At 34.6% G+C, this 16,779-nt stretch overlaps 1 protein-coding gene across 6 annotated transcripts in view; it reads right to left on the bottom strand.

Moving 5' to 3' along the window:
- The window catches only part of RPS6KA3 (ribosomal protein S6 kinase A3), an 80,809-nt gene that overhangs the window by 32,233 nt on the left and 31,797 nt on the right, over positions 1-16,779 (bottom strand). For 5 of the 6 annotated variants that reach the window (XM_074814679.1, XM_074814680.1, XM_074814678.1 and 2 more), the window contains 5 exons: positions 10,304-10,420; positions 7,970-8,051; positions 4,064-4,144; positions 2,968-3,047; positions 451-557 (listed from right to left, as the gene is read on the bottom strand). In XM_074814679.1, coding sequence (XP_074670780.1) covers positions 451-557; positions 2,968-3,047; positions 4,064-4,144; positions 7,970-8,051; positions 10,304-10,420 — 467 coding nt within the window. Of the gene's footprint in view, positions 1-450; positions 558-2,967; positions 3,048-4,063; positions 4,145-7,969; positions 8,052-10,303; positions 10,421-11,852; positions 12,159-16,779 lie in introns of those variants that run through there. The other variant, XM_074814675.1, reaches the window with a different exon arrangement.

Here is a 16,779-nt window from a genome sequence, read left to right as displayed (position 1 = left end):
AAAATCAGCGTGGGAAAAAAATGTTTGCTATTAGGCTTTCAAAGGGAAAGATAGAACATTCAACTGTAACTTTGTATCACACATTTACTCCAAGTTTACCTCTAGTCCAGAAATTCTACAATAATGACAAAAACAAAAGGCCAAGACCACCTCTTCTCCATTGTACACCCTAAACCACCTGGAAAATGAATGCTAGGAATATTTCTGTACACTCTCTAAAGTAACATGGATTATAGTACTTGGCATACCACTGAAACTAGATGATCATGTTCTAGTGGAAATGAAATCCAACCTTTTTAATTAAAATAGCACACGAGCTTCCCCTACCTCCTCCCCTGTTCAGTTTACATAGTAAATTACTGAAGTTTAACAGCTGGAAAGAGAAGTGCGTAGGTCGAAGTGCTACAGAAATTAATTTAATACACTGCATTTGCCGCAGAGGAGTCTTACTTTTCTGGTTTTAGGTCCCGGTATATTATTCCAAGACTATGTAGATGGTCTAAAGCAAGTGCTAATTCTGCCAGGTAAAATTTAACATCATCTTCTGTGAACATCACCTGAAAAAACAAAACAACATATTTTATATGTAAAATCTGTAAAGCTTACACCAGCACCAACTAAACAGTGGTAGCAATGGTTTTGCAGAATGGTTCTTCATAGTACTTAATTCCTATGCAAAATCCTAGAAATTCAAATTTCTTGGTTAGACAAAAACTAGAATTTTATAATCTATACTATTTCACAGTACATACTTGAAAAAGAACTTCTGAAGCCAATATATTATTCTTTCTGCAAAACTGAGCTTACTTGCTTCTAATTGTTCAAGAGAACAGACAGACACATTGTAGTGGAACTGAAAATTTTTGGGAAGCATTTAAAGAACGCCTTTTTACTGGATATGACCATTTCATTTCCAGACAACAAATGGACTAAAGTCCAAATGCCTGCATTTTGTTTACAAAGAGAAACAAGAAAAGCATATGCATCTTGGTTTTGCACAGACTGTCTCTAATATCTACGAAAGAGAAGTTACAGTGATGGTAAAAACCCCAAGATGCAGCCTGAGATACAACTGCAGAAAAGGTAGATCAAAGAGTAAACTAAGGAAATAGCCTATGTAAGAGCAAGGGTAAGATCTCAGGTAGCAAACCAACATTTGCTGTTAGGAAGATAAACTAATCCCTGTTTACATTCAATGAAATGAACATGTTGTCCCAATTATATCAACAACCGTTGTGACCCACTGACAGAAAACATTAGTTAAACCTTTCTGAGAATTTAGAAGATGATAAAAATCCTGCATTTGATTCTACCTCAGTTACTACTCTGGCTTTTTTTTTTTTTAAGAATTTCAGACAAATGTCTTTAGATACAGCATATGGACCTAGAAAAAAGAGTGGCAATGGGGAGCACATATGAACATCATTTTAAGCAAGAGTTAAGAACAAAGAATATAATATATTTTCCCCTTAGTAGTTTAAAGAGAGAAAGTGATATCAAAGCTTTTACAAAAGGTTGTTGCTGATGTTACTTCTACAAAAGAGCCAATATTTAGTACAGACACATTCAAGAAGGGAAATCTCTGTAAAAAACATGTAAAAGCTCAAATAATGAAAGATCTCCTGAGGATGATAATACACCCACACTATGTTCTTTAAAAACATTGCATGGAATTCATCTCTCCTAACCTTAAACATCTGCAGTGTAGACATCTAGCTCTGAATTAATCAGTAGTCTATGGGGAAAAAGCAGGAACTTTTAGGCTGCAGTTCATCTGATCTATTTTAAAAATCACATGAATTGATATGAGGATGACATTAAATGCATCCAGCATGCCCATTTCACTCTATCAGTTATAAACAATTAGCTTAGATTCAGGTACCTATAATGAATATTTCTTATCTAATCATATTAAATCTTACAAAATTTGAGCGGCTCAAGATGAAAGAGTCAGCAGCAGCAAAGTGATATACAGTCTTTCTTGGGAATCAAGAAAGAACTACAGATTTTAAGAAAAAAGTATCTCAGTTTTAGAGTACTAATAACTTTCTACTTATCTGTGGCAAAACTAAAAGAAGCAACTTGAAATGAATGGCTTCACTGAATTAAATGTAATAATTTTTCTGGTCAGCACAGAAATGATGACATATCTATACACAAAATGCATTGCAGTCTACTCTCCCCTTAATAACCATATAGCTTTGCAGTGCTGACCCAACTGTCCCAGATACTCCGCAGCATGGGAAAATGGAAGACAGCTACAATTACAAGTTCTGGTTACCAGATATACATTGGATGTATTTATATCTTTATCCCATGTGGAAGTTTTTGCACGAGTGATGGCAAAAAAAAAAAATCTGATATATGAAATGTTAATATTTTAGGAGTTATAATCAAATTAATTCGAGGTAATCAAACTTTCCAAAGTCATTATTTCACATATCTACGCAGAGATAATCACCAGCTTGAGAGAGGCAAAGTGTTCGTATTTGGAAAATTACTAAAATAAGTGGAATACAATTCTTGCTTTTTTGATATTTATAGATAAGGTAATTTTGTGTTCATGTATAGATCATTAAAAAATAAATCTGACATTAAATTCAGGATATTAAAACCAGACATAAAACAGTTAATTTGAATATAATTTCTTTATATAAATCCATGCTCTGAGACTCATCTTTAAACATGATAGCAATAGAAGAAAATTTTGCAAGGTGTAAAAAGCATCACAGAAAGACTGCTTGTCTAAGCCTTTTTTCAGAAACTATGTATATTACCAACAGCATTTTCATGAAGTGACTACTTTGTGCAAAAAACCCCAACCAAATAAAAAACCTAGCTGGTTAATAAAAAAGATAGTCAAAATTTTATTCAATGACAACTGAATTTAAAAAGTAAACTCTCCTAATATAGAAAATTTATAGTAAAATTGTATCAACAGGCAATTTTCAAATTAAAAAAGTTTACCTCTTTGGATAAACGTGTAAACAAGTCTCCTCCCCTGAGAAAATCCAAAATAAGATATAGCTTCCCTTCTGTTTGAAAAGCTGAAAAGATCAATTAAAAAAATTAAACATCATCTAATTTTACCCATGATCAGAAGAATAACATACCCAATAATCCACCCTTACTTTCATTATCAAAATGAATTATTCTTCTTTCTCCTTTGTGGAAAAATTTATTTAAATGAATTAAGTAACTATTCCTTTATCATGGACCGAGTAACTCCCATGCCATGTGAAAGCAAAGCAAGTCATCAATGGAATTTCTAAAAAAATAAATTATACTTAGGTTAGTCAGCATTTCATTCCAGATTTTGGAAGTAAAAAGCCTAGCTTTAAAAGGGCAAATTACCAACTAATGCACATATTCTAAAACCTCTGGAAACTCATCTTAACAGGGAGATCTAGTCTAGTTTGCAAAAGAGTGACAAGTAGTGAAAGCCACATTATTTAAGCCACATCAGAGAGTGATACAGATCTCAGCTTTGAACTATAGGAAAAATTGGATCTGAAAAAAACCCCATAAAATGAAAAAAAAAAAAAGAACAGAAACTGTTATTTTTTTTCAGTTTACTTTCTGCATGACATGTTAAGAGTACTGATTTCCTCCCCCCTCCACATGAATATTTCCTTATGGCTGCCCATACTATTAAAATTAAAAGACATATTTCCCACCAATTTTGATGCAACTGGCAGTAACACTAATGTGTATGTTCTCTATAGAGTACATAAAGCAAGGATAAGAAATAAGTAAAAAAAGCAAATGACATACAAGAGATAAGAGGTTTTGGAAAAAAATGGCTAGACATAAACAGATAATTGCTTTTTAATAACACAAAGGGCTACAGACTCTCAGAGTCATAAAGATTTAACACTGCATGAAGTTAGCCATGTGCTTACTTTGCATGAAAATCACTACACAGCAAGTATTTGCACAATCAGGATTCAGATAGCACATTAATTTTCTACGATTCTCTGAACCACAAAGCAAATATTAGGTACTATCTTGACAAGCACCCATTTTTACAATATAAAAAAAAATGAATTTTTCTGCAACTCACCATAATGTAACTTGACAATAAAAGGATGGTTAACTTCTACTAGGATATCACGTTCCATTTTTGTCCGAACCCGATCTCGAACTACAACAGAATATGAGCAAAAAAAAAAAAAAAACAACCAAAACAAAATTTACATGATGAATCAGTATTTCTCTTATGTTTCCCGATGTACTTCACACTGTATCCCATAGTATAACAACTGTCTGCAGCTCACTATACTTTACAAGAGATTTGAGACAGAATTTGATTTGAGACAGTGCAGAGTTTTCTGATAAATCTCTTTATGCATTTTAATTTGCTTCAGTTTCTGCTACTGGCAAAATCTGACACTTGGTAAATAAACTTAAAAGCACATGAGAAAACATAAGCACCCTTCAGTCTGCTCTATACTTAGTTAACCTTTTAAACAGTAGAGCAAAACTGCTGCAGCTACATATGGAAAACACAGCCATTTTCTTTACTGTTGAAAAGTAGAGAGAATTAAAGTTAGATCAAAACAAACTTATAACATAAATACAATTATACTATCATAAAGATGCTTATATTGGTTTAACTCATTCAGATAACTTGCACTATTAAGTACATTCACGACTTGAAAGGAAAAATTTTTAAAATTTCCTTTCTTTATGGACTGACAATAGTTTCTTTATGAACTGACAATAAAAAGAATATTCAATCGATGCAGTGTGTACTTCAGACAATATTTTTGATTTTAAAATGGTTTATTTAATGTGTGCAGGAAGAAGTATATCAGACAACAGAAGCAGTTACTGCTCAAGCTGCCTGTGTTGTCCCACTATGGTGGCTCAGAATGGGACATGTATCTGCTTCTATGCCACTATAGATTAAACTAAGCGCACAGATATCCCGCATATGGAGTGGGCAATCCATGAATACAGGCAGGACAGTTAGCTGAGCATGGCACTTGCTCCAGCTGTCTTAGACAACTCCCCTGCCACTCCAGCCAGTGCCTGGTTCCCATCTGAAGCTCCAAAACAGCCAGGATGCAGACAAGATTCAGAACTCTTACAGATGAGAGCTAGTAAAGTTTGCTACAGTCGTTTAAGATGTTGCATTTCTCTTTCTTTTCTTTATTCTACATTTTGTTACTGCCCCTTTCCCAAATGTTACAACTTCTTGACGGAAGCACCCCAGAGCAACGAAGTCCAGTCCAAAGTTTAAGTTGCTGGCATTCCTTTGTACAGTTAACAAGCCAGAGTTCTCAGATACTAAAACATAACAAGGCAGGAAAAAAAAGTCAAGCAGCAAAAGGGTCTTTTAGAGGTTTAGCTATCTTTTCCTAGAAACAGGCACTTACAATACAGGTACTTGTGAAAAAGTTATATAGATATATTTTCAAGAATTAATAAAGCTATCAAGTTTCCATCTACCAGATTCCTAAAAATGGAAGCACATGTAATAAGTCCTCTCCAGACACAGAGCAAACATCACATTTGAATTTTGACCTTTACATCTAATGTCATGAAAATGTCTCAAGATAGTTGTGCAATTTCACTGTTTTAAGGGTTCATCTGAATCACAAAATTGAAATTCAGAATATTCTTTAAGGCAGATTCAGTTGAGAAAAAATTTCAAAAGACTTCTAAGTGCCTATAGCTATGAAACAGTTATTTCTGAAAAGCTAGAGAAGTTCCGATTTACAAAATATCAACCAAAAAAAGTATAAGGAACTGAGCTTTCCAATTTCAGACATTGGTATTAGCCATTATTTGATGTAAAATCTGACTTTTGTTGACTAGTTTCCCTATGTGTGCTGCTGGAAGTACTGATTTTTCTTAACACATTTGATGCTAGACTCTCTAGCAATGATTTGGCCCTGTTTCTCTCTCTCACCATCATAAAGAGGCACTGAAAGATGATACCTTCTATCAGAGTGTATTAATAAACTAGTCTCTGCTCTAAACAAAGTTGTATGTGTATATTCTTGGATTTGCTCTAAACATTAAAAGGTTGGTCTGTGCAGTTACATCAACGTGATCTGGCTAATATAGTTGCATTCCTATGAGAATATTCTCTCTAAATTTGATTTGTGAATCATGCACACTGCCTTCGATTAAGAAGCAGTATTAAAGGGCATTTTTATCTTTAATTTTAGAACACAGAAATAACTTTATGAAATAGATTTGAAAGAGCTAAAGAACCTTAGACAAATCCAAGTAATACAGTGTTTAATTACAGTGTAATTTAAAATTACAATATTAGATCTCCAAAAAATGTTGCAGTTATGGAAAAAATAATTAATTTCAGTTAATATCATATTAAGATTTCAACAGTAACTTTCATTTGTTTGCAACTCTGCTCTTCCTAAAACACAAATTGCAACCAAAAGACACTCAAAAGCATCTGAAAATTCAGATAAAGTTTTGAAAAGCGTGGCATTCTCCTGCTAGTGTCACTTCTTTTGCTCAAGCCTTTTGCATCCTTGAATTCTTAGTGCCTCAAAGAGTCTGCTTTTCCAATGAAAAGTCAAGCTTCCAATTTCAGCATTTATCAGTCTAGGCCATCTGTAGGCAAAACTAGATCCACAGCTTGGACTGTAATTTTAACACGTAAGGTTAAACCACAATCAAAAGGTGATGGAGAGAAGCCCTCAAACATCTAAAAAAGCAACTGCTGAATGACCTCTGACTCCAGTTCTGAGCTATTAAAAGGCTGGAGAATGAAAGGCTACTGAGGATATCGAAGTAACTTAAATGAGTGGAAATCAATTTCACAAAAATAGGAAGTAAATAATGAGAATAACACATGCCATAAAACACAGAGGAATCAAAATATAGGAAACTGTTCAAAAACACTTACACCTTCAGTTTTATGTGAAAGTGATATATAATGAGATTTGCGAGACAGGTATTCAGAACTAGATCTTAGGCAGAAAAATCTCAGGTTCAACATTTTAGCAGAAGTTCCCAATTTAATGTGAGTTTTTGTTCCCTCCATCATTCTATGAATATTTTCAGATTAAACTATTATGTTAAAATTGTAGATCAGTATAATAATCAATAACATAGGTGAAGTACTACAAGCTGTTCGAACTATTCCAATATTATCATTACAATTTCAGTGCAGTCATGAGTTAGAAGAACTACATATAGACAGAAGTATTAAACGATGGCATAAAGCAACAAATACATTCTGGTTATGGGATTAGTGTGAAAGATCACTTTCATTTTAAGCTACAGTAAAAAATACATTCTTTTTCCTTATATAATTCTTCAGGACAGAACTGAGATTGTTCAGATTTAAACTTATTTTGTTACTGATACCATTCAAAACCAAAACCAACTAAGAAACAAACAATTTACAACTCATTTTTGCTCAAGTAACTTAGGTGATTAACTTAAGATTTTATCAAATATATTCTACATCCAGAACAAGCAGAAAGAGTTTTGGGAAAATGTACGGTATACTTCTGTTTTAAAGAAAGACATAAATGCCTGTGCTTCGAACTTTTAGAATAAGACAGCTGATATAATGCACTTTTAAATATCATGACCTAAATATAAACTGAGCAAAAGGCATTAACTGTAACCTTGGTGATACACAGCAAATGAAAAAAGGAAGGATATTAAGTTTCAAATAACAGCAGCTCAGGAGTAAGTCAGGTGGCAGATGTAACCCAACTAGTCTATTAAACCACCATCACCTAACAAACTTCGTATGGAAAGGAACCCACTTTCCCCTATAACTTTCAGTATAGTACTATTGTTTATGTAATCCTCCTGGGTTAACAATACAGGGCAGTGTATTCTGCTATCTGCTGTTACACAGAAAAAAGTTCTAAGACACAATCTGTAGAACAGCATGTGTAAATATCAAGTTTTGGTATAATGTCCCTGATTTATCCCCCCCTCCCCCCACCTTGCCCCCTCTCTAAACTATGCTTACCTTTCAATGTGGCCTTTTTCAACACCTTCATTGCATAAAGCTGTCTAGCATCTGATCCTGAGATTTTTTTGACAAGAAAGACCTGCATTGAAAATTAAAAAGAATTCTTAAAAGAAAATAAAGACAAGCCAGATCAATATACTTTGCTATGAAATTCAAGTAGTCAGTATTATTTCAATGAAACTCAACCTTATTATTTCTCCCAATACTATTATTAGCTTCTTTGAGTTTTAGATTCTTCAAAGCCCAACAAAAATTTCTTCGCATTTTTTCCTACTATTCCTTCATTTCATAATCTAAAAGGTTCATTCAAGACAGTCTGCCAAATTAACTTCGGTTTAACTTAATTGATTCCAGTGAGTAAAAGAAAGTATGATTGGACTCTCTCAGAAGCTGAAATTTGAAACACAGAGTTCAGCTTTTTAATATTAATCTCTAAATAGTTTTGTCTTATTAAAATTCATAAGATGGCACTGCAAAAGTGCTAATAATTGTTGGATATGAAGATAAACATACATACAAAAGTTGATCCAGAAAACTATATTAACCAATGCATAGCAAAATATTTTTTAAAAGAATAACCTATAAAATTGTGTCATAAAATAATATTTTTTTATGACATGCTTTGGATGAGTTTTGCACTTACCAATAAAGGACAACCAACTTCATTTAAAGTGTGTTTCATTTCCTTCTTTAGTGTAATGGGATTTATTGAGTGGGATTGTTTTTAATATCCTTAATACAAAATGAATTCCAGTAGAGCCAAATTTTAGATTTAGAAATGAAGAAATAAAAATATACCTGCCACAGTTTTCTGATTATTTATGAAAAAGCATAGAAACATGTTGTGGTATATGAGAATGTTAAAACATGTTATATGAAATTAGTTTTATGTCTGTTTTTGTATCCAATTCTCACTTATGTTAACATCCTTTTGCATTATCCAGAGATTACCAGAATATTTTCAAGAGACCTTGAAAAGCATGCAGAATTAATAATTTTAAACTGAATGGGAAGTAGTGACATATTCCGAAATTATTAGAAAGAAGGGATTATGGGCTTTGTAATATTAATGCTTTTTCCATAAAAGCTAAAACAACTGAGGATAAGATTGGCATTTCTGCAATACTTTGAGTCAGCTAGACAGTTAATTATTTTTGCTTTTTCAAAACTTGTCCCCTCAGTTATAGCATTGAATTTAGTATTATCAAGAAAATAAAACGGATTGTTGAAATTATCATTTATTAGCTTACATTTCCTTCCCCCTGAATGGTTTACTTCTGATCTGAAGATTTCCAAATAAAAACTTGGTTATGATTCTGGATGAAATCAAACAACATAGGAAATCACCTTTGGAATCATGTTTCTCGGTGAATTCTTACTAGTTTGAGTACAAAATTTTAGTGTTTCTAAACATCTACATTTCCAAGCTTAACTCGAACTGCTACTCCAATAATGTGACTAAGAGTAATTTCCTACCACCAAGAGAGAAGTGAACCAATTATTCTAATTTTTCCCCCGTATCTAAGATGGATTTGGCATTATACACTAGAGCTTAACATCACATTTAGAATTGCAGTTAAGGTTCAAAATGGATGTAAAGGCTCTGTTGTCTTACTCTGCATATTCCACTCTGTCTCAATGATCTGTCTTGCCACATGAAGTTAATATTTTGCTTCCAAGTTGGATTTGGACAACTAAAAGTATGAATCATGTACACCTAAATTAAGATGCCAGTGTGGACAGTACTCACTAAATGGCAGAAACATTGAGTCTTTAACAGAGCTTCAAATAAATATCAAGGTACGTTGTGCCTTAACCAAATTATGACAGATAATGCCTAGCATGAACACGACTACAGTATATCATGTTTTCTTCAGCACCCATTATTGTCTAAAATTTGTTTGTTATAATCTGCTACAAAAATAGATTCTGCCTATAGCTTCTGTACTGGTGATGACCTACCATTAGCAAGTTAGCAACTAGGAACACTTACTAGAAAAACCTTTCAACCCTCGCCCTCTGAAACATAGAAGAAGAGTAGTTATAGAAAAAATGACATTCTGTTTTAACAGTGAATACCCAATTATTTCATATCAAGCCAATTTTTTTATGGAACATTGAGATTTATGCATCGTACAAACTAGAAAAAAATCTACTGCTTTAAAAGGATCTGCCACAACTACAGTGGCTAGTTAGCACTAATTTAGAAAGCAGTTTTCACTTGCAACATTGCCTTAATGCAAGATTGTGACTGTTCTAAATATTTCACTCCTAATATTATCCAATGCTATATTCCTGAATAATTGGCTCCACAAGCATTCAGTTACCAACCTTTCCAAAGGATCCTTGTCCTAGTACTTTTAGAAGTTCAAACTGTGAAGGGTCTGCTTTCTCATGCCCTTCCTTTACATGGTGAGTTATTGCAATTTCTTTGATATTTCCTTCTTCCTGACAGAGGAAAAGAATGGAATAAATTTACATTAGTGGTGCATCTTCCCAAAATGTTTATAAACTCACAATATGTTGAAAAATACCAGTGCCACTGAATCCAACCAACTACACACTCCCAAATGTAGATAAAAAAATGCTGAACAATGCTATTTGCATAATTAAGACACACATAAAAAGTTACAAAAGGCAGTATTAGTTCAGTAATGATGTGACTTAAAACTTCCAGGGATGCATCAGAATCCAGACAATAACAGTTGACAAAACAAGGCAGCAATTTCCAAGCTTTTGTGCTCAGGCCCATATTGTTTGGTTCATAATCTCCATTGCAGATTCACAACCCATTAATGGAAACCAATCTTAATTTAGTAGTCTTAAAGCACACCTGAAGTGCATCAAACAGACCAGATCTCTTAGGAATGGCCTCCTTTTTAACACTTCAATGAGGACCACTATGATGCAGCAATGCTAATGCTCATCTTTATAAGACAGTGTAAGGGTCAAGACATTTTCCTCCAAAGCAGCAACCCCCACCCCCACTTCAGCAGCAATAAACTCTCCACCTGTCACTGAGAAAACTCAGTCAAGGAAAAGAATCTCACTGCCTCTCTTCTCAAGGAGGACAGTCTGTTCTATAAAAGCTGCCAGTCTTCAGCATTTGCCCTTCTGTGAGAAACTAGTCATCAGAAAGCTGTAAAGGGCAGTGGATCTTCTAGTCTTTTTGTGCTCTGCACTTATTTCAGTATTTTCTGTATAGAATTTGAAAATCCCCCGAAAAGCAACACTCCTTGCCACAAAGAACGTAACAGCAATTGTTCAAAAGTAAGTAAAAAGCTGCATGTCATCTGAAGAAGTATCCAGGCATCACACACAATCCAACTTAAGCAGCACTGACTGTAAATTAACTTACATAATATAAATATACTAACTACAATTTCAACTTTTTGTGCATTCTCTTTCTATTCCTTCTACTGGCTATAGCGGATAAAATAAATCTGAGAATAGACTTCCTCTATTTAATGAGGAAGTCTCAGATCTATTTCACAGAATCACAGACTGTTTGATATTTGAAGGCACCTCTGGCAGTCATCTCATCCAACCCCCTGGCTCAAGCAGGGCCACCTACAGCCAGTTGTCCAGAACCATGTCCAGGCAGCTTTTGAGCATCTCCAAGGCTAGAGACTCCACAACCTCTCCGGGCAACCTGTGTCAGGGCTTGGTCACCCTCACAGTGAAAGAGTGTTTCCTGATGTTCAGGGGGAACCTCTTGTGTTTCAGTTTGTGCCTGTCATCTCTGGTCCTGCCACTGGACACCACTGAAAAGAGCCTGGCCCCATCTTCTTTGCACCCTCCCTTCAGGTTGTTTAAACATGATTTCACCTGTGTGAACCCCTGCTGATTAACCACAGTTCTCTTTTCATCCTTCACATACATGGAAATGGTTTCCAGGATTAGTTGTTTCTTCACCTTCCCAGGGATCAAGGTGTGGCTGACCATCCAGTAGTTCCCAGGTCTTTCCCCTTGCTCTTTTTGAAGATAGGAATGACATTTGCTTTCCTTCAGACCTCAGGCACCTCTCGCAGTCACCATGACCATTGGAAGATAATCAAAAGTGGCCTCGCAATGACATCTGCCAGGTCCCTCAGCACTCATGTGTGCATCCTGTCAGGCCCCATAGACTTATGTATGCCCAGTTTGCTTAAATATTCTCTAACTTGACCCTTTTCCACCAAGGATATGTCTCCCTTGCTCCAGACTTTATCTATATGCACCAAAATGTGCACTAATGAGTTCTAGGGACTAAAGGGAGCATTCTAAAGCTGTGTTTCAGAAGCACCAATTTATGTATTTTTCAAGTATTCAGCAAAAATGTATGTGCATGAACTATTGCTGAAAGTATCCTTTTGTATCTGGTCATTTCAGTACCATATATAAGTACACAGCAACTGTCCATACACATCAGCATGCTCAAACACATGCTTCTCCTACATCAACATTTAGCTGTCAAAAGATTATTTTTTTAAAATATTCCAACCGAAGTTAGAAACAAACTGCACATAACAAATCCCAAGCATGTATGTGTGAGAATGTGCACATATAAAAAATTCTCAATGTACACTTCGGAATAATGCACAGAACATCCTGGCAACTTTTAAAATCAGAAAGTGAAAAATTATTTTAATGTAAAGAGCTTGGATTTGTCTTGGGTGTTCTAAAACTATGATGACCAATAAGGATAGGTGCCAGGTTCCACTGTACGACAGCCAAAATTTTACATACGTGTGCATGTATGCATGCCGTGTACTACTCCTAATAAACCTAAACTCCTCCTTCCTTTCAGTAGAAAATGCTACCATCATTGACTCAAGGCTGAATCTTTACAGAGTTTGAAACAAATACTGATTCCTTCTATTTGTCAAAGGAATTATTTGCTGGTGGACATTTGTGTTTTCATCTTCTAAATTAGTATATGATCAGTTCAATTACATACTACTTAAACCACCCAATGCAATCTTAGAGAACCCCATGGGAGGAATAGCACAATAAACAGATTGCCAAGTACACATTACTTGGGACACTTTGATCTGTTCCTGCTTAACTGTTTTATCTATTAGCTCCCTGGAAATCTTGGGAAAGTAAAATGTCTGAAACGGAACTTCTTTGGATCTTTCTGTTATCTACTCAGATTCAGGGACACAAAGTGATCATGTGGACACACTGCTTTGAAAGCATCACAAAATGTAACAAAAACAAGAAATGAAGAAGAGATATTAACTTGTTCTCTATACACAAACAAAAATTATTTTTGAATGCAATGCAATTATTATGCAACCAACTTTCCAGTGGTTATTTTGGGCACTGTCTAAAAAAAAAAAAAACCAAAAAACAAACACAACAAGCCATCACTTCACATTCCTGATACCAAAAGAATATTCCCAGTCTTCACAGTTTCTCAGGGTTCAGACACTCTTCAGTCCTCATAAGGCTGACCTAATCCAACTCTGTTTTATCTCACTTTAGTAGTTTGTCCATAACATATGTTTGGGAGCAAGATTTATGATTAATAGTTACCCACAAATTTGCAGTTTCCTTTTCTGACATAATTGCTGAACGTTTGTTATTTAACCTAAACAGTATTTTGCAAATGCAGTTAAAAGTACAAAAGCTGAGTCTTTTATAGAAATGTCAATTACATGCAGAAGTTAAATCCTCACTGTATCCACGATCTACCTGAATTAAAATACAAGCCTTTCACAGTATAAAAAGAGATCTCTCTCAGCCAACTGCACTAATTACATTAGTTGATAGATGCCGTCTTACAGTAAGCTGGAAGAGAAGCCTGGTACTGAATTTGTCTTAAGCTCCATCTCTGATCATTCCCTGATATTTGTAAAAAACATTTGTCCCATGTGATAAAATCAAATTAAATGAGATGATGAATAGGGTGCTGAAAGACTCGGGTGGTCCTCTCATTTCTTCCATTCCCCAACAACTTTCACACCACTACAGACACTCACTCACCAGTGATCTGGCGATTGCAATGGTGGGATCTTCTTTCCAGTTATAACTACATTCTACTGCCTGTATTTTATTTCTGTTATTTATAAGCTTGAAAAGCTCCCTTTACTCAAGTCTAGTAAGTCCTGAGACATAAATTTCTTTTTCTAGCCACACAGCTCTCTCTTAAGACTTTCTTCACACTAGAAAGTAAAACTGTCAGGGAAGCCACATTAAAAAAAATAAATAAATACTGTGTTAGTCAACTTAAAGTGGTTGTTACTGGCTTCCGTTATCATGAAACTAAATATAGAATACAAGGAAACAAACAGAAGGTAACATTACTCTGAGTTTCCTTAACATTTCCTTAACAGTATAATAGTGTTAAATCAACACTGGCCTAGAAGGGAAGTGAGTGACAAACAAGTTTGGGTATGAATTTAAAACACCACTATTTCAGAATAACTTCCTGTACTGATACAATTTGCAAGTCAGAACTATTCTGGTCAGTAAGTATCTCGGTATAAGTACGCTCTTAGTAATGTACCTCACAATATATGTCTATGCACAGGAATGCATACATACATAGAAAAGAACACTGAAGGGACCACATTCCACAGACAAATCAAACCTAAAAGACAAAAGCTAAAGAGGAAGAAAAAAAGGGATTCGGCAGCACCAAGGCTGACTCATTTTTCTCTTTAGGAATCAGCTGCACATTACAATAGGACACATGCTTGTCAGGAAAAAACAAAAGAAAGATACACACCTTCTAGGCAAGCAGTGAAAAAACTGTTTAACCATTATTTGGCTATAAAAATAATAGCCTAATCACCTTGCTGAAAAAAAAACCCCACATTTTTTTGGTACTTAGCAAACTTTTGTTCTAGTAATTGAATTTGTTAATTTACTTTATGTTCACTTTTTAATTCAAGACTAAATTAACTCTGCTGTAACGTAAAATACTTTATTTGTTTCTCAGATCTTATTACAGGAACAACTATTAGATAATGTATTAAAAGGAAACTGGACTTCAAACCCTAAAGGAAGTAGAAGAGCCTTACTAGGTAACTATTTCTCAGTAGTAACGAAAAAGCCCAGAAAAGGAAGAGAAAAATGTGAGTTTATCTATACATAGAATCTTCCGTAATTTATCCTTCATTTTTCTGAATTTTCAGTAGATCTGAAAACAGTTCTGTGTGTAAAGAAGTGGCCTATGCCGAGCTGCATGGCATAACACACTGCTTGCTTTACACAGGTAAGTTTATCTCTGCAGACCTTTTTCTGAGCAGTATGTTCTAGGGACAACTGAAAAGTTGGTCTACGACTAGTAAACTGGGCTCTGAACTGCTAGGAGAGCTGCCTGTGTCATCCACAGTACCATTCTTATTGTTCTCACAGGCCTCTAATTTCCACTTCTTTTACTACTCCTAATAATTCCAATCTTTTTACAGATTGATTTTATTTTCTAAGCATGAATACAGCAGCAAAAAGAGTACATAACCCTTTTACCTTTAAGTTCCAATTTCTGAAGATAATGTGACAGTGGTATGAAAGGAAAAGCAAGTAAAAGGGGTCCATGAGAGAATTTTGGAGTCTGAGCTTAAACCACCTGTAGACACTTTAAGAGAGGGTTGCTGGACATGCACTTACAACAACTATTGTGAGTATCATATGCAATATATTCTTATGACACAACCTAAATCTGACAAATTTAGAAGATATAACCACCACTCATTAGAATTTAAATAGCACCTCAAAAAATAGAAGCATTCTTAGTCTACAAATTTCATATAAAAAGGACAGAGAAACAACCAACAAAAGATTAAAATAACTAAAAACAATATTAAAATGTATGCTCTGACACTAACAAAGTAATCTACAAGAAAAAAGCTCTGAATCATCTAAATAGATGGCACAGGATCATATTTATGCTCTTACTCGTATCAGGAAGATGAAGGCTATTCAGAATAAGGAACATTAGCACATCCAAACACCACAGGGGTTCTGCTGCATCTAAAATTCTCAGTTTCAGGTTCTTGAATAGACAACAGCACAATAAGAAGTGCTTGACAAAGAAATTCCAAAACACTGGGACAGAAATGGGAAATTCAGCAAGTTACTTTACTCTCGAAGATGTGCAAGAATTAGACGTAAATTCATTTAGAACATCAAAGAATAAGCTGGTATGTCATGTATGGAATGCTTACTCAGGAAAGGTATTCCTGGAAGACAGATTCCTCCTTTTCTGGGTACTCAAAATTATGAGTAAAATATGAGTAGAAATATTTTAAACACTTAACTCTTTATGACAGCATATTTTAGATAACAGTTATTAATTCAATTAGTTCATCGGCTTCACAGTGAGTGACAAAGATCTGAGCATATATTCTTCAATATACTGAAAGTATAAATTAAAATTCTGGTATATATAGAATACACTAAAGGGAAAAAGCAGCAGTTATCTGAAAAATGTAAAGTTTTACAGCAATAATAATAATTGAATGGTATATTGAAATTGTTCCTACACATAGGTGACATTTAATGAGTGTAAAGTCATGAAGTGACATAGAATTGGAAAGGTAAGAAAAAATACAGGGAAACATTTACAGCTTAAGACATCCAGAGCATTCAGGTCTGAAAGTAAACTAGACCCATCCTGAACAGAAAGACTGACTGCATCATCTCTGTTGTCAGCTTCAGTGAAATTAAAATGAAATCAGATGAAATACAGAAAGTTAACCAAAACCGAGATATCCAAAGGTAAGCTCTCTAACAAAGATACGCACGCACAAGACTGGGGGTGGGGAGGCAGAGAGTTTTCATTTGATAAAAACAGTGTGGGGTTTTTTTAAATATAT

Source organism: Strix aluco, chromosome 2, assembly GCF_031877795.1.
Source record: "Strix aluco isolate bStrAlu1 chromosome 2, bStrAlu1.hap1, whole genome shotgun sequence".
Taxonomy (NCBI): domain Eukaryota; kingdom Metazoa; phylum Chordata; class Aves; order Strigiformes; family Strigidae; genus Strix; species Strix aluco.
The sequence above is the reverse complement of the archived record's forward strand: the minus strand, read 5'-3'. Positions and strand labels throughout refer to the sequence as shown.